General features: G+C 34.9%; 1 protein-coding gene and 1 non-coding gene across 2 annotated transcripts in view; both read left to right on the top strand.

Annotated features, from left to right (window-relative positions):
• OSTM1 (osteoclastogenesis associated transmembrane protein 1) overlaps positions 1-18,986 on the top strand; it is a 31,614-nt gene extending 12,628 nt beyond the window's left edge. The window contains exons 3-6 of the mRNA XM_090280573.1: positions 6,170-6,267; positions 8,811-8,978; positions 11,706-11,871; positions 16,092-18,986. Of these exons, the coding sequence (XP_090136699.1) occupies positions 6,170-6,267; positions 8,811-8,978; positions 11,706-11,871; positions 16,092-16,147 (488 nt within the window). The 3' untranslated portion in view covers positions 16,148-18,986. The remainder of the gene's footprint in view (positions 1-6,169; positions 6,268-8,810; positions 8,979-11,705; positions 11,872-16,091) is intronic.
• LOC150007577 (U1 spliceosomal RNA) lies at positions 7,444-7,605 on the top strand. The gene has a single exon (XR_016512083.1). It is a non-coding gene; the product is annotated as a U1 spliceosomal RNA (small nuclear RNA).
• Positions 18,987-22,930: the final 3,944 nt, after the last annotated feature.

Raw genomic sequence — 22,930 nt, 5'->3', positions numbered from 1 at the left:
GGCAAGAAGGGACTGGCAGGAAATATTCAAAGTGATGAGTGGCAAGGACCTACAACCAAGACTACTCTATCCAGCAAAGCTATCATTTAGAATGGAAGGGCAGATAAAGTGTTTCCCAGACAACATAAAGCTAAAGGAGTACATCATCACTAAGCCATTATTATATGAAATGTTAAAGGGACTTATTTAAGAAAAAAGATCAAAACTATGAACGTTAAAATAAAGTCACAGCTATCAACAACAAAATTAAACAATAAAAACAGAAACAAACTAAGCAGACAACCATAGTGGGAACAGAATCATAGGTATGGGGAATATGAGGCGTGTCAGCTGGGAGGGGGAAAGGGAGAGAAGGAGGGAAATAGTGCAGGAATTAAGCATAGTAGGATGGTGCAGAGTTGATGGGGATGTTCAGAATGGTGCTAGAAAGGGTAAAGTCAGGGAACTTATATGCACAGCCCATGGACATGAACTAAGAAGGGTGGAACTACTGGAGGGGGGCGGTGCCGGGTTGAGGGGAGCAAAGGGAAAATAAATTGGGACAACTGTAACAGCATAATCAGGAAAACAAAGCATTTAATAAGATTGAAATCATATCAAGCACCTTCTCTGATAATGGTAGGAAAACTAGAAATCAATCAGAGGAAAAAACTGAAAACACATAAAAACATGAAGGCTAAATAACGTGTTACTAAACAATGAATGGATTAACAGTGAGCTGAGGAACAAATCAAAAGATACCTTGATACAAATGAAAATGAGAACACAACAACACAAAATCTATGGGACAGAGTGAAAGCAACCCTAGAGGAAAATTCATAAAATTACGGGCCTGTCTCAAACAAGAAAAATCTCAAATAAACAGTCTAACTTTACTCTTAAAGGAACTTGAAAAAAAAACAACAAGCAAAGCCCAAAGTGTATAGAAGGAAAGAAATAATAGCAATCAAAGCAGAAATAAACAAAATAGAGACTAGAAAAACAATACAAAAGATCAAAGAAACCAAGAGCTGGTTCTTTGAAAAGATTAACAAGATTGACAAACCTTTAACCAGACTCATCAAGGAAAAAAGAGGACCCAAATAAAATCAGAAATGAAAGAGAAATAACAACTAACACCAAAGAAATAAAAAGGATTATAAGAAAATATTATGAACAACTATATGTCCACAAATTGGACTTTTGGAAGAAATGGATAAATTCCTAAAAATGTACAATCTTCCCAAACTGAATCAGGAAGAACCAGAGAATCTAAATACAACTAATGAAATTGAAGCAGTAATAAAAAACTTATAACAAACAAAAGCCCTAGACCAGATGGCCTCACAGGTGAATTTACCAAATATTTAAAGAAGAACTAACACCTATCCTTCTCAAACTATTCCATAAACTCAAGAGGAGGGAAGACTCCCAAGCTCATTTTATGAGGCCAGCAATCTATTCATTCCAAAACCAGGTAAAGACATACCAAGAAAGAAAATTGTAGACCAATATCCCTGATGGCTATATGTGCCAAAATCCTTAACAAAACATTAGCAGTCTGGATTCAGAAATACATATGATCAAGTGGGAATTGTTCTGGGAGTGAAAGGTTGGTACAACATCTGCAAATCAATAAATGTGATACATCACATATACAAAATGAAGGATAAAAACCACATCATTGTATCAATAGATTCAGAAAAAGCATTAGATAGAAACCAGCACCCATTTATGATAAAACTCTCAGCAAAATGGGAGTAGAGGGAACATACCTCAATGTAATAAAGGCCATATATGACAAACCCACAGCCAGCATCATATTCAATGAGCAAAAACTACAAGCGTTTCCCTTAAGATCAGGAACAAGACAGGGTTGCCTGCTTTCACCCCTCTTAGTCAACATAGTACTGGAAGTCCTAGTCACAGCTTTCAGGCAAGAAGAAGAAAGAAAAGGTATTCAAATGGGAAAGGAAGAAGTAAAATTGTCATTTGCAGATGATATGATACTGTATACAGAGAACCCTAACGATTCCACCAAAAAAACAGCTAGGACTGATAAATGAATTCAATAAAGTAGCAGGATACAAAATAAATATCCAGAGATCAGTTGCAGTTTTATACACCAATAATGAACTACCAGAAAGGGAACCTAAGAAAACAATACCACCCACAATTGCTTCAAAAAGAATAAAATATCAAGGAGTAAATTTAAGCAAGGTTGTAAAACTCCTGTACTTGGAAAATATAAGACACTGAAAATAGAAATTGAAGAAAACATAAATAAGTGGAAGAATATGCCATATTCCTTGACAGGAAGACTTAACATCATTAAAATGTCCATAGTACCCAAAGCAAGCTATAGATTCAACACAATTTCTCTCAAGATACCAATGGAATATTTCATAAAACTAGAAAAATATTCCAAAAATTTATATGGAACCACAAAAGACCTAGAATAGCCACAGAAATCTTGAGAAAGAAGAATAAAGTTGGAGGAATTATGCCACCTGATACCACATTATACTTACAAGGCCATAGTAATGAAAACAGCATGGTACTGGCATAAAAACAGACATATAGATCAATGGAACAGAATAGAGAGCCCAGAAATAAACACAATCCTTTATAGTCAAACCCTTTGACAAAGAAGGGAAAAAACATACAGTGGGGTAAAAGTAGTCCATTCAATAAATAGTGTTAGGAAAATTGGACAGATAGATGCAAAAAAATGAAATCAGACCATCTTCTTATACCATACACAAGAATAAACTAAAAATGAACTAAAGACTTAAATGTTAGAAGAAAACATTGGCAATAAAATTTGGACGTATCTCATAGCAACATTTTTTCTGATATATGACCCCTGGGCAAGGGACACAAAAGAAAAAATAAGCATATTGGACTACATCAAACTAAAAAGTTTTTGCACAGCAAAAGAAACCATTAACAAAATGTAAAGACAACTCACTGAATGGGAGAACATATTTGCCAATGATAAATTTGACAAGAGGTTAACATCCAAAATTTATAAAGAACTTAAAAAACTCAACACCAAAGCAATAAATAATCCAATTTAAAAATGGACAGAGGCCCTGGCCAGGTCATTCTATTGGCTGGAGCATCATTCCATGCACCAAAATGTTGTGGGTTTGCTCCCTGATTGGGGTGCATATGGGAGGCAACCGATTGATGTTTCTCACATTGATTTTTCTTTTTTTTTTTTTTTTGTCTCATACTTTCCTCTCTTTCTAAAATCAATAAACATATCCTTGGGTGAGGAGTAAAAAGAAATGGGCAGAGGACCTGAATAGACACTTCTCCAAAGAGGGCACACAAATGGCCCACAGACGTGAAAAGATGCTCAGTTGTCTCTAATTATTAGAGAAATGCAAATTAAAAACAATCAGATACCACCTCGCACCTGTCAGAATGGCTATCATCAGAAAATCAATATACAACTGTTGAAGAGAATATGGAGAAAAGGGAACCCTCATGTAATGTTGGTGGGAATGCAGATTGGTGCAGCAACTTTGGAAAGCAGTATGAAGTTACCTCAAAAAATTAAACATGGAACTGCCTTATGACCCAGTGATTCCACTTCTGGGAATATATCTAAAGAAACCCAGAACACGAATTTGAAAGAATTTATGCAGCACTTTGTTCATTGCAGCGTTATTTACAATAGCCAAGATTTGGAAGCAGCCCAAGGGCCCATTTCATATATGAGTGGACAAAAATTGTGGTGCCCTGGCCAGGTGCCTCAGTTGGTGTGTCATCCTGTTCACCAGAACATTACAGGGTTGAATTCTGGTCAGGGCACGTATGGGAGGCAGCTGAACAATGTTTCTCACATTGATTTCTCACCCCCCCCCCCCCGCCCCATCTCCTTTTCTCCCTCTCTTCCTCTCTCTAAGAAATAAGAAAAGTAGCAGTACATTTATGCAATGTAATACTTGGTAGTAAAAAAGAAGGAAATTTTACCCTTTGCAACAGCATGGATGAACCTGGAGAGCAGTATACTAAGTGAAATAAGCCAGTCAGGGAAAGACAAGTACCATATGATTTCACTCATATTTGGAATCTAATGAACAAAGTGAACTGTCAAGCAAAACAGAGACAGACCCATAGACAGAGAGCAGGCTGACAGCTGTCTGAGGGCAGTGGGTTTGGGGGCTGAGTTGGGAGGTTGGATGGACTGAGAAAGGAAAATAAAAAGAAAAAACTCATGGACATGGACAACAGTGTGGGGATTGCCAAGGGGAGAGGGTGTAGGGCGGGGTGGAGGAGAGTATACAGGGGTTAAATGGTGATGGAAGGAGACTTGCCTTGGGATGGTAAACATACAATATAATATATAGAAAATGTGTTGTGGAACTGTGCACCTGAAACCTGTATAATTTTGTTAACCAGTGTCACCCCAATAAACTGAATAAAAAGGAGAAAAAGTTTGCCTAGGATATTGTCATTTTGTAATTTAGGAAATCAAAACATACTACCCCCAAATATGGATATAGAGACCAGAATATGCCATGAGGATGTAAAGTACAGCATAGAGAATATAGTCAATAGTATTGTAATAACTGTATATGGTACCAGGAGGGTTGGAAATATTGGTGGCAGGGGCGAAAACTTTGTAAAATATATGATTATCTAACCACTATGCTGTACACCTGAAACTAATACAAAATAATATCAAATGTTAATAGTAATTGAAAAATAAAATTTAAAAAATGTGTTTTTAACAGACTTAATATGTTATCCATTTTGTAGGATATATCTTTTGATAGAAAATGACTATTTCTTTTTTATATAATTATATAGGTAAAAATCATTTAAAATGAATAAGTGGCTATTAGAATTTGAAAAAAGAATATTATTAAAATATAAAATGTAAAAGTTAAAATATTTGTTAAAGAATATTAAAATTGATTCACTGCCAAAACCACCTTATTTTTACTACTTGACTTAGTTGTGGGTTGGCACCTAGTCTTTGCGGTTATTAGAAACAAAGGCTAGAACCTTAATTAAAGAGAGAGTATTATCCATGAATTACTCCCATCTTTTTATCTTTAGACTCGCTATGTCTTTCAATGATATTAGTCTTGGTAGGTAATATGTTTTTGGAAATTGATGGAGATTCAAAAGAAGTGATGAGAGCTCAACTCATCCAATTCACATTACAGATAACATGGAAACTAGTTCTTGTGGAAACTGCTAAGAAGTAAAGAAAATATATCAAAGAATTCTTCTGTACTGAATTATGAAACTGTTATCAGAAGTAGATTGTGGACATAATAATAGCCTTTTATTTCCCGAAGATTTTATTTATTTATTTTAGAGAGATGGGAAGGTAGGGAGAGAGGCAGGGGTACATCGACATGTGAGAGATACATTCATCAGTTGCCTCTTGCACACCCCAAGCTGGGAACCTGGTCTGCCACTAAGGCATGTGCCCTGACTGGGAATCAAACTGACGACCTTTTGGTTCGCAGGCCAGTGTTCAATCCACTGAGCCACACCACTCAGGGCAGGATATCATTTATGTAAGATTTTTAAAAACTGTAAAACAGTTCTATTTTTTTTCTAGACTTTATGTGAAGCCTCTTTATCAGTATTTCAGGCAAAATTCCCACCAGCCTGTTTCTCTGATTTCCCAACTTGCAATAGATTAGAAAGAGCATATGAAAAAACGTTACCCTGTTAGATGCAACAAATGACCTGCTAGTGAAGATGGGACACAAAACTATTAAATTCGACATAGAAAAGCATAAAAAAATCATAGGAATTAGGTGAAATTAATGCAGGTTAAACAGTCTTATGCCTAAACTGCACTAAGAGTACCCTTACTAAGGCAATATTTGATAACTGATGTTCATAATTAGTATGTTGTTCTGTCAAAAGTCAGTTTAAATTTTATTTGTTAAATTGTTTTTATAAAGAGAGGAGAATATGTAATTATTTTAGATATTTTCATGAAAATGCTTATGATAGAAAGAAATAACCTTTGGAAAATAAAAGGGGTAAATTTCCTGTATGTAGAAAATTTCTCTTATGTAGAACACTTCAAGCTTATTTGAATAAAGAATTATTATAGTACAAAACAGAAGGTGATAGTTTCAGAGAGAATTGATAATATATAATTGTTGCTTGAGATATGTTAATATGCTTTTTTGGTCTTTTTTGACAGATTGTTTAACGAACAAAAGTGAAGAGTTATCAAATAGCACGTTATCCTTCTTCAATCAATTTAATAACACCTTGACCTGCTTTGAGCATAACCTTCAGGTATTTTGTATATGATACTTGAAATTTAAATGCTGCCTTGTACAAATGAATAATAAATAATTCCAACTCTTATGGCATTAATTTTTTATATTTATCTATACATAAAATGTAGAGACATTAGTGGACTTAGATGTCTGCAAAGTTCTTCAATTACTAGCCCTTAGGCAAATCATAAAAACTTCAGTTTTCTTTTTTGTAGGGTAGGGATAGTAAGATCTCTCTGGCCTACCTTCAAGTATTTTGTAGTGAGGACCCAATGAGATAATGAGCTGAACGCATTAACTGAGGCATGTGATTGTTTAACTAAAACATAATGTTGCTCTGTCTGATAGTAATTCACCTTGAATTTGTTTATGCAGTAAGGTATTTGCGATGCAGTATGATTATATCTGTCTATAGGAAGCAATAAACTTTGTGTCAATATTTGCTTATGTGTTTAGTAGGTAACTTTGAGGATTGAATTATAATATAAAAGGTAGCCTTCAACAAACCTACCTTGGTGGTTTTTGGCTTTTCCACCTCTGGTCCTTGAATGTTGGTATTGGAACTTTTCCTAGTGATGGTGAGGGGTGAGATTGGAACTCTGGTAAACTCATATATTTTAAAACTTGCTTAACAAGTAAGTAATCCCCACAAATAGATGTAAACATGTTTAGGATATAAATATGCATGATTTCTTCTGTATTACACATAATTAGGTATTTCTTTGACAATAATAAAAACTATTTGATGAACATTTCTTAAACTATGTTCTGCAAGATGTTAATATATGGTTCTTGTACTAATAAGTTTGGGAAATTCTTTACTATAGGACTTCAGAATTTATGGTAATTTTTGTATACAGCATCTATTAAACCTATTTTCCCAGAAACTCTTTGGCTTAAGAGCTTAGTATTCTCATAAATGTATTTTAGGGAAATTAGCATTTTCCCTGGGATGTTAGTTGCATATATTTTTCCTAGTTTGTTGTTTGTCTTTTTATTGTGCTTTTCTTTTTGTTACGAAGAAATTAAAATTTTTATGTTAGATTTATCAAAAAATTTTTAATGGCTTGCAAATTTTGTGTCACACTAGAAGGCCTTTTCCCACTTTGAGATTTTGTTTTTAAAATTCTTGTGTGATTTCTTTGAGTGCCTTTGTGGTTTTTATTGCTATGTCAAAATATATGTGCATTTTATACTTACCTGGCAGGGGAGATACCATGATCACGAAGGAGTTTTTCCCAGGGCGAACCTTATTCATTGCACTCCGGATGTGCTGACCCCTGCAATTTCCCCAAATGTGGGAAACTTGACTGCATAATTGGTTGTAGTGGGGTCTGTGTTCGCGCTCCCCCGTTTTATATATGCATTTTAAATTTTAATGTAAATGGCTAAATTACATCCCCCATCAAGGGTCTGTGCTCAATTAAAAACAAAAAAAGATTTTATTTATTTATCTTTAGAGAGGGGGGAAGGGAGGGAGAAAGAGAGGGAGAAAAACATCAGTGTGTGCTTGCCTCTCATGCGCCCTCAACTGGGGTCCTGGCCCGCAACTCAGGCATGTGCCCTGACTGCGAATTGAAGTGGCAGCCCTTTGGTTTGCAGGTCGGTGTTCAGTCTACTGAGCCACACCAGCCCTGGGCTCAATTTTTGACTGGACACTTCTGGCCAAATGTACAATTGTTCTGTGAAAAACAAGCAATGGGCTATTTCTTGTGGCAGAACTAAAGGGAATCTTAGTTTCTCTCGCAAATAGATGGTGAGGGTAACATTGTGGGGCTATATCATTTTAAATCCTTTTATTTTCCTTTCTCTTTCATTCAGATTTTCAGTTAACATAGCATTTCTCGGGGCTACAAGGTAAAGAATATAGTTAACTGACTCCTTAGAAAACTTGTTCTTGGAAAGATAAAGTGTCAGGCCTGAAATTGAAAAAGACTGAGATCCGCTAACATAATTAATATTATATGTATATCTATCACCTTCACTTTAGATTATACAATTCTTTGGTGTTAGTCCCTTTTTGTTGAGTAGAAGGGCCTGGATGATAACCCCTGGGGTAAGAGGGTTGCGAGAGGATGTAGTTTCAGTGCCTTTTCCTTTCCCATGAAGAAAGTCCTCTCTGTGGAAGTCAACACAGGCAAGGGCATGTTTTATTTATTCGGTGAAAGTAGCATAGATAAGAGCAAATAAATTACAAGATAACTTAGGAAGTTTTTGGTATTTAGGTGTTAGTAATTTGGCAGATGAGCTAGTGTTGTCCTTAGTTAACAGTGGCTAGTGCAACGGTTTTCAAAATTTAGGGACAATTGGAAAGTGCCAAATATTTTGCTGTGTGTTTTACATACCAGGTTTCTAATCCTTGGGACCTGTAATTCAGGTAGTGAGTCTTCTTTTATACATGATAAAACTGAGGCTTAGAGTGATTTAGCAACCTGCCCAATATCATAGCTCAGCACTTTAACATATTATGTTGTTTCCTGTTTTCTAGGAGGGCAAATAGCTTACGTTAAAGAGATGTGATGTTTATTATGTGTATTACATGTGCCTTTGACATTTTAGGGGAACATACACAGTCTTCTGCAGTTAAGAAATTATTCAGAAGTATGCAAAAACTGTCATGAAGCATATAAAACTCTGAGTAGTCTGTACAATGAAATGCAGAAGATGAATGAACATGAGAATAAGGCCGAACCTGGAACACATTTATGCATTGACGTGGAAGATGCAGTAAGTGCTTTGCCTCTAGTGTGATAACATACATATTTTGCAGTGTTGTTGAATGTGCCTTCAGTACTATTACTCCTTTCAGAGGTATACTGGAATCTTCATATGATGTCTTCAACCAGAAATAACTATCTCTAAAGTAATAAAGTTTAAGAATATTCTGATCTGTCAAACTATAATGGAAATTAATCAGTTCTTCATAAGTGAGTTGATAATTTGGTACATTTTGTTTTTTTAGTTTGATAGTGCATACCATTTTCTGAGATGTGAGCTTTGTTATATGTTTACATTTTAGTTTCTTAAGCTTGTGTTGCTAATTCAGGAAGTCTCTAAGTTCTGCCGTATTCGTTTCTGAAGTCATTACTCAATTACTTCTTGTTCCATTGCTTTCTTTCTTTATATCTGAAATTTTTTACTTGTATATTTAATTATAGTCTGTCTTCCCTCACCAGAATATAAGCCACATGAAGATAAGGACCTCCCATTCCTTTTTTTTCACTGTTCAGTTTTTAGAACAGTATATATGGTATATAACAGACCCTTAGTAATATGTATTGATTGAAGGAATGGTCAACAAAAAAGCTTTTTTCTCCGTTGTATAGCCTGCACTTTCATGGGGTGCCACAAGATGGCGATCATGCCTTTTTATGGGAGTATGATGCCTGAGTTGAGGCATTAGAACAGTGATTTTCTACCTTTTTCATCTCATGGCATTCATAAACTAAAAACTAAAATTCTTGGCACACCAAAAAATATATTTTTTTGTTGATATGACCAAAAATAGGTATAATTTTGATTCATTCACACCAGACGGCTTTTTGTATTGGCCGTTGTCATGTTTTAAATTTGATAATCTAAGGGAAGAGATCGGTACTCATGAATAAATAGTCAGGTATTACATGTTTTAAAAATTCTTGGAGCACACCGATTGAAAATCGCTGCATTAGAAGAAAGTGAGAAATTATTGGCTAAAAATAGAGAACTTAAGGTCAAACTTGATAAACTTAATGGTTGAGAATGATGAGTGTGAATTATCATAGCTGCTCAGAGTTAATTATAGTGGATCAATAATATTCAGGATGGCAAAAAGCACTTAAAATGATGCACCATGGGGATTCTTATTGTTTTTTACTGCTTTATTTCCAGTGTCTAGAATAGTACCTGGCTTCTCATAGGCTCTCAATAAGTAACAAATATATATTTAAAATAATAGCCTATTTTATTGTTTTTAAAATAAAGATAAAAACTGAATATTGGTTCTGTGACATAAGTCGGATTACACAGGAAATCAATGTGACCGCCTATTTGCAATAAGCAAAACTTATAGTAAACATACAATGTACTATTTATAAACCATATCTCAATTAAACAAAATCCAGGAGATAACAGTTTTCTGCATATAATTTGATAGTTTCCTTATATCAGCCTGTTTGTCAAAAACCAAGAACTCAGTGAAGGTGAAGTACTGCTGCCCCTAACTCATATCTTTTGTATGCTACTAAGTCGTCGTCGGCAGCCGTCCGTCTCGAGAGACGATGGTGTAGCTTCTTAAGAGTCTATCTGCACAGCCGAGAATGGCTGTGCAGTCCGACTCGGGAGTGACACGGTATCTGTCTCCTCCCGTGTTGAATCGACATCTTGCGATGACGCTGGAGTGTCCTCTCCAGTGGAGCTGAAGCTACAGAGCCTGGGCAGGGTGATATGGAGGGTCTGCTGTTGCCCATGCAGCAGACCCCCCCTCTCTTCGCAGCTGAAGGATCCAAGGGAAAGACGGAGTCAATACAGCTTGGCTTCAGGTGCGCCGCAGGAGTTGCCGGTGTTGACTACAACGTCAAACCGCCTTAGGGACTCCGGCTCCGGATTTTCTGTCGGGATTTACTCCCTTAGCCTTTCCCCTGAAGAGGTATGCCGCAAGGCAGCGGAGGTTTTTTGGAATCAGAGTTTTCCTTCTCTGATGTGCCCTGACTGGAAGATCGAACCAGCGACACTTAGCTCACAGGCCGACGCTCAATCCACTGAGCCAAACCAGCCAGGGACATGCTACTAAGTAAAATATTAATATTATTTAATAAAGTTTCCATGACTCATTAAGTATTAGGTACTTAAAAATTATTTGCCCCAAGTATGAATCTCTCATAATATTTCAGTTAAATATTAAGCATTTCATAGAGAAGCCTTATAAAGTTGATATTTTTATTTTCATCTAAAAATACTGCAGTAAGCTTAGAGATTACATATGTAACATGAAAAAATTTTGTTTCTTTTGTGAGTCTTAGGCCTGCCCCAGTTTTACTGAGATATAAATATTAAAGTGTTATAATATGATGATTTGATATATGTATACATTGGGAAGGGATTCCCACAATTGAGTTAACACATCCATCACATCCTGTAGTTACCCTTTTAAATCTTTTTTTAATAAATGAAGCATGGTCTAACTATATTCTTATTGATAGAGGTTCTCTGTTTGAACTCTGAAAGATTGACATTATATGGACAGTATTATGATTTTAGAATATGAAATTTTTATGTGGTATAAATTTATGCAATGACTAATTGTGAACCACCTTATTACTGGCAGAAGAAATTGTCCTCAATTATTCATAGATTTTTTACGATGTATATTTAGTCTAAATTTGGAGTGCCTGTTTAGTTATTAACAAAATAATTGTATGAAATTGAAGACCAATTAAATATAAAATAGAGTAATATTATTTGTTACTGTTCCAGATGAACATAACGCGAAAACTTTGGAGTCGAACTTTCAACTGCTCGGTCCCTTGCAGTGACACTGTGCCTGTAATTGCCGTTTCTGTGTTCGTTCTTTTTCTGCCTGTTGTTTTCTACCTTAGTAGCTTTCTTCACTCAGAACAAAAGAAACGCAAACTCATTCTACGTAAGTGTCTTTTTACAATTGTTCATTTATCTAGATAAAAACTTGTCTTTTAAAAATTTAGACCTGTTTTAGAAATGATATGTACTCTGAGAACTCAAACTATATTAGCCTAAGACAGTTCTCTACTTCAAATTTTACAATTATGCTTACTAATGAAAGAGATGTGTAAGAAGTTTATATGTACAGATAACCTAAAGTCAACATACAGAATCTTTCAGTTGCTTTAATTGAGAGAGCTAGATTCCCTGGAAAAAGGTTGGCAACAGCAGAGGGATAAGCAACAAAGATTTTGCATACCTGAAATGGCCACGGTAAGGAGATAGCGACAGCGCTTAGGGCTGTTGGAGCCATAGCAGAAGCACCTAAAAGTGCAGCAGGCAAGGACAGACTATACTTACACACAGTTTGCTTATGAACAAATTGAAATAGCAGTTGCAAGAGCCTTACTCGACATACAGCATGTGCTTGATACAAATTCCTTTCCTTTGTTCCCATCAAATAAGGCAGAGCAGAGAAAGCATTAACTAGAAGATTCCATCTAGGTGAAGAAAAGTGATTCTAAGTCTCGTGAGTTTCTTGTTTATTATCAGAATGAAAGTATGAGCTTATCTTTCAGTGATTTTTGTTTTTTAAAAGAAAACTTTTTTTGAGAAAAAAGTTAGGCTTTTTTTCCTCTCAAATATTATTCCTAGTCTAGAAACCTATGACATAAAAACTCTTTCACCTATAAACTTCTTTCTAGCACTTCATGGTTTTTCTAACTTTGTTTCTAATATATCTAACTTTAAAAAAGATTACTTGTACATCAGTTTGAATAGAATTTGTAATGTCTTATCACCTTAAAAAGCTAGCTCCTGGAGGGGAGAGTCTTTACCATGGGTGTATTTATTTAGTAAAGCTTTTTGAAGATTGCCAGCATTCAGTAAATATGTAATATCTCACTCCTAAAAACACTTATTTAGAATAATAATGTAATATTGCAGGGACCTCACTATTGGGAAACTTTATTTTTCAGGGCTTGGTGTACTTTTTAAAGTTTAGCATCTTATTTGCATTGCAAATCTATGTAACTATGAAAATACTGCTTCTCATCAGGGTTTTTGTTTGTTTTCACAGTAAAAATTACTATCATCTACCTGCTTGTACAAGTCACAAATGTTCTCTTTTAATTTCTTAATTTTTTTCTTTATTTCCCCATCTCCCCATTCCCTTCCTACTTATTTTTTCCCTTTTTATTGAATTTATTGGGGTAACACTGGTTAACAAAATTATACAGGTTTCAGGTGCACAGTTCCACAACACAGCATCTGTCCACTGTATTGTGTGCTCACCACCCCAAGTCAGGTCTTCGTCCATCACCATTTATCCCATATACCCTCTTCCACTTCCCCCTACCACCCCCCTCCAGTGATCACCATGGTCTTCTATTCATGAGTTTTTTCTTTTTTTCTACCCCACCTCTTTTCAGTCATCAAGTACTACCAAGCCTACTTCCAAACATATATCTTAAATTGTCTTTTTTAGCCTGGGTCATGCTGTCTTGTCTGCACTAATGTAGGAATCTCTTAACTGGCATCCCTGCTTGCATTGCCTGACCCACTACAACCCATCTCCATATAATGGTTAAAGTGCCTTTTTAATCACAAATTTTACTCTGCTCCTCTCTAACTTGAAACCCTTCATGTTCCCCTAGAATAAAATCCAAACTTTTTTCCAGCGTCTGCTCTCCAAGCTGTATGTGACCTGGCCCCCATCTACCTTTCTGTTGTGTCCACTCCTCCTCCTGCTCCTGAGGCCATATGTACGCAGTCTGGCCTTCTTTCTGTGCCTCTCAGATACTCATTCACAGTGCCTCTTTCCAAAGCTCGTGCACTTGTCCTTCCCCACTTTTCCTTAACTAGTGCCTTGTCATCCAGGTCTTAGGTCAAAGGTTACTTACTAAAAGAGACCTTTTATGCCCCACCCCAACCGAAGAATGCACCCTTCTTTTAATTCTTCTGTAGCATCTTTCTTATAATGGCACTTAATCATTATTTAAATTAACTTTTTAATTTATTTTCTACCTTATTTGTTTGTCTCCCTTGAGTCAACTGTAAGCCCCATCAGAACAAAGATTTTGTTTGTCTTGTTCACGAGCATCTACAAAGTACCTGGCCCATAGTAGGTGCTCAAAAATATTGGTTAAATGAAAACATTTTACTTAATATTAGCATTTTCTAGAGCATGTTTCTCGAAATATTAGTCTTGTAAATTACCTTTTATGAGCTTGATAATATAGCTGAATATAAATTAAAGACTGAAGTTGCATTCCCAAAATTTATTAGTAGAACTTTTGCATAATAGCTGTTAATGTTACACAGAAGCATTGTTTATGAGTTAAATTATAAATTTAAGGAAATGCTAGTGTAAGCAAACAGTTCTTAAGCTATTACCTCATGGACATTTTAATTTACTTTTCTTTATGCTATCATTTTATATGTCCCCATTCATCAACTCCTGTAGTAGGAATTAGGGATAAAACAAAAACAAGGTACAGTCCAGCAAGTTCTCAAATAACTTTGTTGTTTTATTGTAATACTGATGAGATGCCTTAGGAGCTCAACTCTTGTTTATATAATTAGCCTGTAGTAAACTTGGTTTTGCACGTCACTTCTCTTAAAGTCACAGAACCTGTCGATGATGTTAAGTGAGGACTTACTGTACATTCCCTCAAAGTACACACTGAATATAGTCCAGTTATTACAACAAATGTGGTAGAGGTATATATAGTGTGGTTGGACCACAGATGGGGATAAGACTAACTGCATTATGGGTGTTTGAAGTCACCATTAGATGATCCCTGGGGTAAAGTTTTGATGGATGTAGGGATTTGTCAGAGAATAAGCAGGCAAAGAATCTATAAGTACTTATTGGTATTGTTGATTAGTTTAATAAATTTGGTAATTCATAGAAATTAGATTACTTCTAGTAATTTTAAAAAACATAATTGGAAAAAAAAAAACCTTTTAATTTAGTTTACCTCCCAAATCCCCTAAAGACTTAAGAAGTAAACTTTTAGCTTAGGTTGAAGCAATGCACTGTTCTAGGAAGTAGTGCTGTTATCTTGCACTTAGAGAGATGGTCAGGGGAGACCCCGATAGAACCCTGGTTCTCATCCTTGACAATATGTCAGAGTTGTCTGCTGAGCTTAAAACAAGGACAAACAAAAAACTCATACGCCTAGGTCCCAGTGCAGACCTTCTAAATCATAACCTCTACTCTACTGTTGAGAACTTTTAAAGTATGTAGATTCCTACTTATCCAGTATAAGATATTTTCACCATGGCATGATTGTTTCTCATTTCTGGAACAGGAGAAGCATTTATGTTCACCTGTAAGTACAAAACATATTACCAGGCCAAATAGCCATGATTTTTAAAAAATTAATGGTTCAGTCCCATTAGCATCATGGTTAAAATTTATTATACATCTTTTATTAACAGCTATATATCTTTGTATATGTATTTGTGCATGTGTAATATACAACTCACTTTTTTTCTTTCAACTCACTTTTCTTTATAAGCCACTGAAAATTTTTTTTAACATTACAGTTATTTCACTGAATTAAAAATTCTATTGAATTTATTGGGGTGACCTTTGTTAGTAAAATTATATAGGTTTTAAGTGTACAATTCTATAATACATCACCTGTATGTTGTATTGTGTGTTCACCACCCGAAGTCAAGACTCCTTCTGCCACTATTTATCCCCCTTATCCTCTTCCGCCTCCCCCACCTCCCTTTCTCTCTGCTGATCACCATGCTGTTGTCTGTGTCTATGGACTGAATTCTCTTAAGAGAAATTTAATTTGGATTTCTAACTTAGACTTTTGAATATGTAATTTTATTATACCTTATGACACTTCCATTTTATGAGTACTTTCACCAGTATAACATATTTAAGATGGTGATGTTCGATATGATATAAATTATGTCTGTTTTACTTGGTACTGCTTCTAACAAAGTCAAATGCAGCTTCCAGCAAAGTTATGTTTTTAGAGGTTGGTAGATAAAAATATAGACTTAGGTTTTAATTCTTAGAAGACTGAACCTTATTCTGATTCAAATAAAGAAGTAATAGATGAATACATAGTTTTTTTGAGTACTATACATAAAAATAATGAATAATCATGTTTAGAGAATTAAATGTAAGTTAAAATTTAATATTTTTGATTCATATAGCCAAACGTCTGAAGTCCAATACCAGCTTTGCAAACATTCAAGAAAATTTGAACTGAAACCTACAAAATGGAGAATTAACATCTTATCCCATGGATGAATGGTGGAAGATACAGCTTGGTCCAAAAGAAGATAAAGTTCTTAAGAAATACAAGAACTTCATATCTATTTTTAAATAAGAATTTTCAATTTTTCCTTTTCCACCTCCTTTTTAAGGGTTTGGGTATTTTTCATTTACAGGCATAGCAATGTTGTCTATTTTAAAGTGTATTTGTTACAATAACAAAAGATGCAAGAACAATCTTTGTTTTATTTTGTAGGCATATCATTACTATGTGAGACTTCTGGTATCTTCTTATTAACAATATCTCAAGTAGCAAAGTTTTTGAAAACTTTTAACATTTAAAAATTAATCAGAGCAAAGACTTTGAAAAAGAAATATACTTGCCAAAAAGTAGCAGGTCCAAAAATTAATTTAAATTACCATTGCAGTATTATTGTTACATATATACTTAATATGTCATATGTTATAAATAATATGTAATTCAATCTCTAGTTTCTTTAAAGTCATTTTGAAACCACTAATTATAAGCTACCCTAACAATTTTTAGAAGTGGGAAGGCACATTACATTTATCTTTGTAAAAAGGTTTATGAGAACTCGTTTCTTACTTGACTTTTATAAATAGTATTTTACACCTTATTTTTGCCTTTATTTCATAAGTAATTTGAAATCATTGGACTGCTTTATTATATTCAGGGCAAGATGGATTCTTTTTATACCAGGGATTTGCATTGTGAATTACATTAAGTTATTTGGCAATTTATAATTTATTGCTATTTTAAATCCAATGTAGAATTATCACACTGTATTTAAGTTGTGACTTTTTAATAGAGATTTATTTTCTCTTAGGCTATATGGGGATATTTGGAGGAAAGATAAAGGAGTAGCAAAAAAAGCTTAAGGTCAGAAAATGGACACGCGACCTGAGGGGATACTCACAATAAGATAGTTAAATGGTTCATACTAGAGGTTTGAGTCAGAATGAGAGCCTGATACAGAAAGCAGTTAGGTTATGATGATGCTTACCTTTTCCTAAATTATTTATATCAGGTACAAGTGGCATGACTGATAAGAAGTCAAATATTTCACTCTCAGAAATCATTCTATTTTGGAACGTTTGTATCAATTTTTTTTTTTTTTAAAGTTTCATTTCAGAATTGTTTACAGTTTTTTCCCCCCTCAGGTTTTTAGTGTTAAGGATTTCATTTGTTAATTTCTTCCTACTTTCTTGGTGGAAATAGGCTTTGTATTAAATGTTGAGAAACAAGAGTTTGGTTAAATGTTAAAAGAATTTGAATACTGTAGTGTACTGTAAAATACTCTAGAGAGAGACAAGAAAGTGTTTTTATTTTATTTTTTTAATGTTTACCATATAGGCAGATGAAAGAAAAGGCTTATCCTTGAATAGGTAACATATCCACAAGCTGTTACAGTTTTCCTAGTCTGCTGTGATCCGTTAAAAAATGTGCTAGGGTTCTGTTGTTGCTGCTCCCGCTGCTGATACTAATAGCACTATTATGATTTGAAGCATATAGTTGAGGGCCGTTGAAAGCAATCTTTCATTAACGCAGATAAAACCAGTTTACATATGCAAAGGTAAAAAATGGCATATTTGATTCTGTAAGTGGTGACTCTGAGCACTTTTGAATATTATGTATTTCTGAAAACCATTGCTTTGGAAATGTTTGCTAATAAGCACTTTTAAAAAGAAAAGGCAATCTTTACTATTTTTCTGGTTGAGTCACTGCTCTTTAGAAGTAGCATTAGCAATAGATTTCAAAGATAAGTATTAAGTACTACCCTGACGTGTGTAAACATTACAATTTTTTAGTCATATTGGAAATATTTGCATAGTTCTGAATTCTTAGATGCCTAGCATATGTGTGTACAAGAACATCTTTTTTTTTTTTGACAGTTTCAAAGAAGGGAATTAGTTTAAGGAAATTATAGTGCCATATTTGATTTTAAATACATTTTTAAAACTTCAGCTGTAATTAAACATCACATTTCGGTTTTCCAGATACTGAGTTTAAATATCTACTTTAAAAGTACCATTTATCTTATAATTTTGTTGCAAATAAAAATGTACTTTTGGATTTTGTTGATGTTGGATTTGAGAGGTTGGAATAGCATCAGCTATTTTAAAGTGTAACTCTAAATTAATGAATAACACCAAGGTTTAGTTAGTAAATGTTCCTTCTAATGGGACCAGTATTTTGTAAGTCTTTTATGGATGGGCTCTACTTTTTACTGCAATGTACTCCTTGTAAAATATTTTGAAATGTTTTCCCAAAACAACATTGTAGTTGGGTTGCATTTCTGACCAAAGACTTGACATCAGATAAATAAAAGACATCACCAGCAATGAATTGTGAAGGCAAAAACATACTAGTAACCTATGTAACATTTTAAATTGGAAAATATTATGTCCCAAGTATATATATATATTCTGAGCTAGAAGAAACCTTAGAGGTCATCTGGTCATGGAATCCTAGAGCTGAATGGAGTCCCTAAAAACCACTTAATGCAACCTTTTATCTGCTTTTTAGAGGGTTCCCTCTAAAAAGTCGATCACTTATTTCCTAGCATTGTAGTGCTCCATATTTATGGCTGAGCCATTGTTTGATAGACAGCTCTAAAATTGAGACTTGAGATGCCTAATCAAATATTTCTCCACTCTACTTATCTTGTAAAAACTCCATAAGATGATTATATTGATTATAAAAAGGACTTTGTCCTATGTTGAATTATATATGTAGCACATAAAAGTGACAATTCTACCAAGTTTGCTTATTCTAAACTATTACATTGTGTATAATAAATATTATTCATATATATATCACATTTAATGACCAGTAATTTTCTTTGTTTCCTTGGAACTTAAGGGGGCTTTTCAAAGATAATATGACTGATTTGTGTTTCTAAATATGTGGAAATTTTCAATAATGATTTTAAAACCTGTTTTTCCTATGATAAGCATTTGTATTTTTAAAAAATCTATCCCAGTACCCAAATGTAACTAAAATATTTCAAACCCTTTTGAAAAGAATATTCCCATTTTAGCTACTATTACAGTAATTCTTCCATTGTCTTAACTTAAATATCAGGATTGTATAAAAAAGATTTGGCCAATAGCATTGGAATTGAAAAGCAATTCAATAGTTGTAATTTTTGGAATAATTATAACTACAATATGGATAGGCAGGATTGAAAATTATTAGCTTATCCTGTTTTCACTTCTGGAACACAAGAGTAAACAGAATAAGTTAGGAGAAGGTTTCTTGCCTGTGTTGTGTCACTTTAGCGGCAGGGACCCACAACATAAAGCCTTACAGTCATCCCTGTTTCCCAGAGGGAACCAGAATTATTTCTTTCCTTTTCCCCTATTTCTACCTCATTTTCTACATATACTTTTAGTGCTATTGCCAGTAATGTAATAGGAGTTGAGATACGAAGGGTTTGACCTTGGCTTTTAAAAATCCTCTTTATATCCTGGCTGTTCTCCACTAAATAAGGTACAGAGACCCTTACTAGTCAAAATCTAACATTCCTCCTAACACTTATGCTCTAATGCTTTTCTCCTAGGATTTGGAGAATTAATTACTGTGGTGTGGGTAAACAGCTAGCATTAGGATGTAGAGAGCTTAAGTGAACAGGACTCTCCAGATTGAATCTCCTCATACCTCCACCCTCTGATTCTTGAATATTTAAATAGGAGGAACCTAGGAGTTGCAATCTGCATGGAAAAGGGGATTTGGGGGTCACTTGTCTTCAAGCTGTAGGTGCATGGCAAATTCCCTGTGTATTACTGGATTGTATACTTAGTAGGAGAGGCTTTGAGAAATGTTGGATATTACAAAAGGGCTAAAGCTTTGCTTGACAACACTGCTTGGTGCACTTTGCCCACTGTCCACTCAGGACTTACTCATTGCTCCAACCCAAGATCTGAGAGAAAATCAGCAGGAAATGGCTATTTAACTATTTTGGCTCCTCCTTCTAGGTTTGTATCCTCTGCATCAGAAGATTTTGTTCACTTTTGTTCTTCGGTTTCCTAATACCACAATAGATGGAATCATGGGAACTGTCCTTCATTGGCTATTGTCACTAAATCTGTACCACTCATTCTATGTCTTTGAAACACCAGGGATGGGATTGTGATAAAGTCTAAGTTTTCCAGTACTTTAAAGAAATCACTCCATTGCCTTCTGACTTGCGAAGTTTCTGATGAGAGGTCTACTATAACTCTTATTATATATAATGCTTTTGTTTATTTTCTCGCTGCCTTCAGGATTTCCTCTTAATTTTTGATTTTCAGCAGTTTTACTATGATGAGTCTAGGTGTGTTTTCTTTGTATTTATTCTGCTTGGAATTCTCTGAGCCTCTTGGGTCTTTTTGTTGTCTTTTATTAATTTTGGAAAATTCTCAGCCATTATGTTATCAAATATTTTTTGCCCTGCTCTCTCTCTCCTGGGACTCCAGTTAAATTTATGTCAGACCATTTGAGATGGTCTCACAGCTCTGTTGGATGCACTCTTCTGTTTTACTCACTCTTATTGTATTTCAGTTTGGATTATTTTTGTTGACTTGTTTCAGGTTCACTGATTCTTTCCTGTGCTGTGTCCAGTCTGCTGATGAGCATATCAAAGTGATTTTTCATCCCTTGATATTGTATTTTTACTTCTAGCATTTTCATTGGTCTTTTGTAGTTTTTATCTCTCTGCTGAAATTCCCCAGTTTTTGCTTGTTGTTCACCCATTCCACTTTAGCATTTTAATCAGTTATTTTATTTTACTTTTTTTAAAAAAGGATTTTATTTATTTAAGAGAGGGGAAAGGAGGGAGAAAGAGAGGAAGAAAAACATCAATGTGTGAGAGATACATTGATTGCTTGCCTCTCACATGCCCCCAACTGTGGACCTTGCCAGAAACCCAGGCATGTGCCCTGACTGGGAATTGAACAGGTAACCTTTTGGTTCATAGGCTGGCACCCAGTCCACTGAGCCACACCAGCCAAGGCTAATCACAGTTATTTTAAAGTTCCTCTTGGATAGTATCAATATCTGGGCCATCTCTGGATCTAGTTTAGTTGACTACTTTATCTTTTTAGCAATGGGTTATTGTCATTTTTCTTGCTTTTGAATGTATCTTATAATTTTTGATTGAATGCCAGACATTGCATTTAAAAGAACAATAGAAACTGGAGTAAATATTATTTATACCTGCAAATGGGCAAGTCTCTCCTTCTCTCAGCCATTAATGTGGAGGGATCAAGTAACTCCCAACAGTAGTTGATCTGGATTTGAGTTTTATTGCTGATACCGTTATTCAGTATAACAGATTTCAGATTCCTTCCGTGTGGACAGCTGCTGCTTTTATGTTTAGTGTGTGGAATGCCAGAGTTCTTCTCAGTGTTCTTGCTTCACCCTCAGCTTTCAGCCGACTGTGCACCTGTACGACAAGTGAGACCTCTCTCTGATCCTACTCGTCTCTTAGCTGTAGAGATCTGTTGCATGTTTCTGTGTGCAAGGCTTGTGGTTGGGACAGGCAGTGTTTTTGCCCCTCTCGCCTCAGTCTCATGCAGGCCCTGGGCTTTTTCAGCTTTAGAGATGGGCCATCCTCTCTTGGTGGCATTCGGACTTTGCATTGTAATGGGAGAGGGTCTTAAATGAGAGCTCGTTTCCCGTTCCTCTCACTGGCAGCAGACTTCTGCTTTGTATCAGTGCAGGTCCTGGTCTCAAGTGCATTTCCTGTCCCCCCTCCAGCATTTGATGACTTTTGCTTCAACTCCTCCACCACCACAACCAACCTTTTTCCTGGGACCAGGGGATAGGAAGGTTTTGTATCACTCCTCTTAAGTTCTAAGGGATTAAACTGAAATAAAATAAAATAACCCAGATTGGTAACTTTGGAAACCGTAAAAAGGAACAAAATCCGCAAGAAAAAATATGTAGTAGTGAAATTAACTCAATGGAAGAGTTTTATAGCAAATAAGACATAGTTGAAGATATAATTAAGAATATATTAGAAAAATATCTCCAGAAGGAAACACTTAGGAAAATTATTTTAGAAATACAGATGGGGTGTAAGATATAGGGAATGCAGTAAAGTTTAATATAAGTGTATGTAGAGTCCTTGAAACAAAAGGTAGAATATCAGACAGAAGCAATTTTTAAAAAGATAATAGCTGAGAATTTTCCCAAACTGGTGAAATAGGCACAAATTATAAAGCCCAAGCAGAATTTAAAACAAAGCAAAAAATGAAACAAACCCTAGTCGCATATACAGTAAATGTAAAACAAGGGAAAACTTACAAAACATCCAGAGAAAAAAAGACATTACCTTCAAAGGGGCAATAATTAAACTTATTGCTGGCTTCTCAAAAGAAATAATGAAAGCCAGAAGGCAAATAGAATGTTTTCAAAGTGCTAAAAGAAAGTAACCACAATCTAGAATTCTATGCCCAGCAAAAAGTGTTCTTCAAAATTTAAAGGGAAATAAAGGCATCTCTGGACATGAAGACATAATATTACAAGAAAGCCTGCATTAAAGGAAATACTCAAGACAAGTCTTCAGGCAGAAGTAAAATGAACCTAGGTGGAAAATCACAGGGGCACGAAGAAAAGATTGATGAAAAGTGGATAAAACTAATTAAATACTGAGTGTATATAACAATAATGCACTGTGGAGTTTAAAAAATTATATATAAAGAGGATGAAAACAATACAATAGCATGAAAGTCAAGAGCAGATTCGTGGAGTTAAAATATTTCAAAATAATTG

The sequence above is a fragment of the Furipterus horrens genome, unplaced genomic scaffold, assembly GCF_987537825.1.
Source record: "Furipterus horrens unplaced genomic scaffold, mFurHor1.1.pri manual_scaffold_6, whole genome shotgun sequence".
NCBI classification, from domain to species: domain Eukaryota; kingdom Metazoa; phylum Chordata; class Mammalia; order Chiroptera; family Furipteridae; genus Furipterus; species Furipterus horrens.
This window is presented reverse-complemented; position numbering and strand designations above follow the sequence as displayed.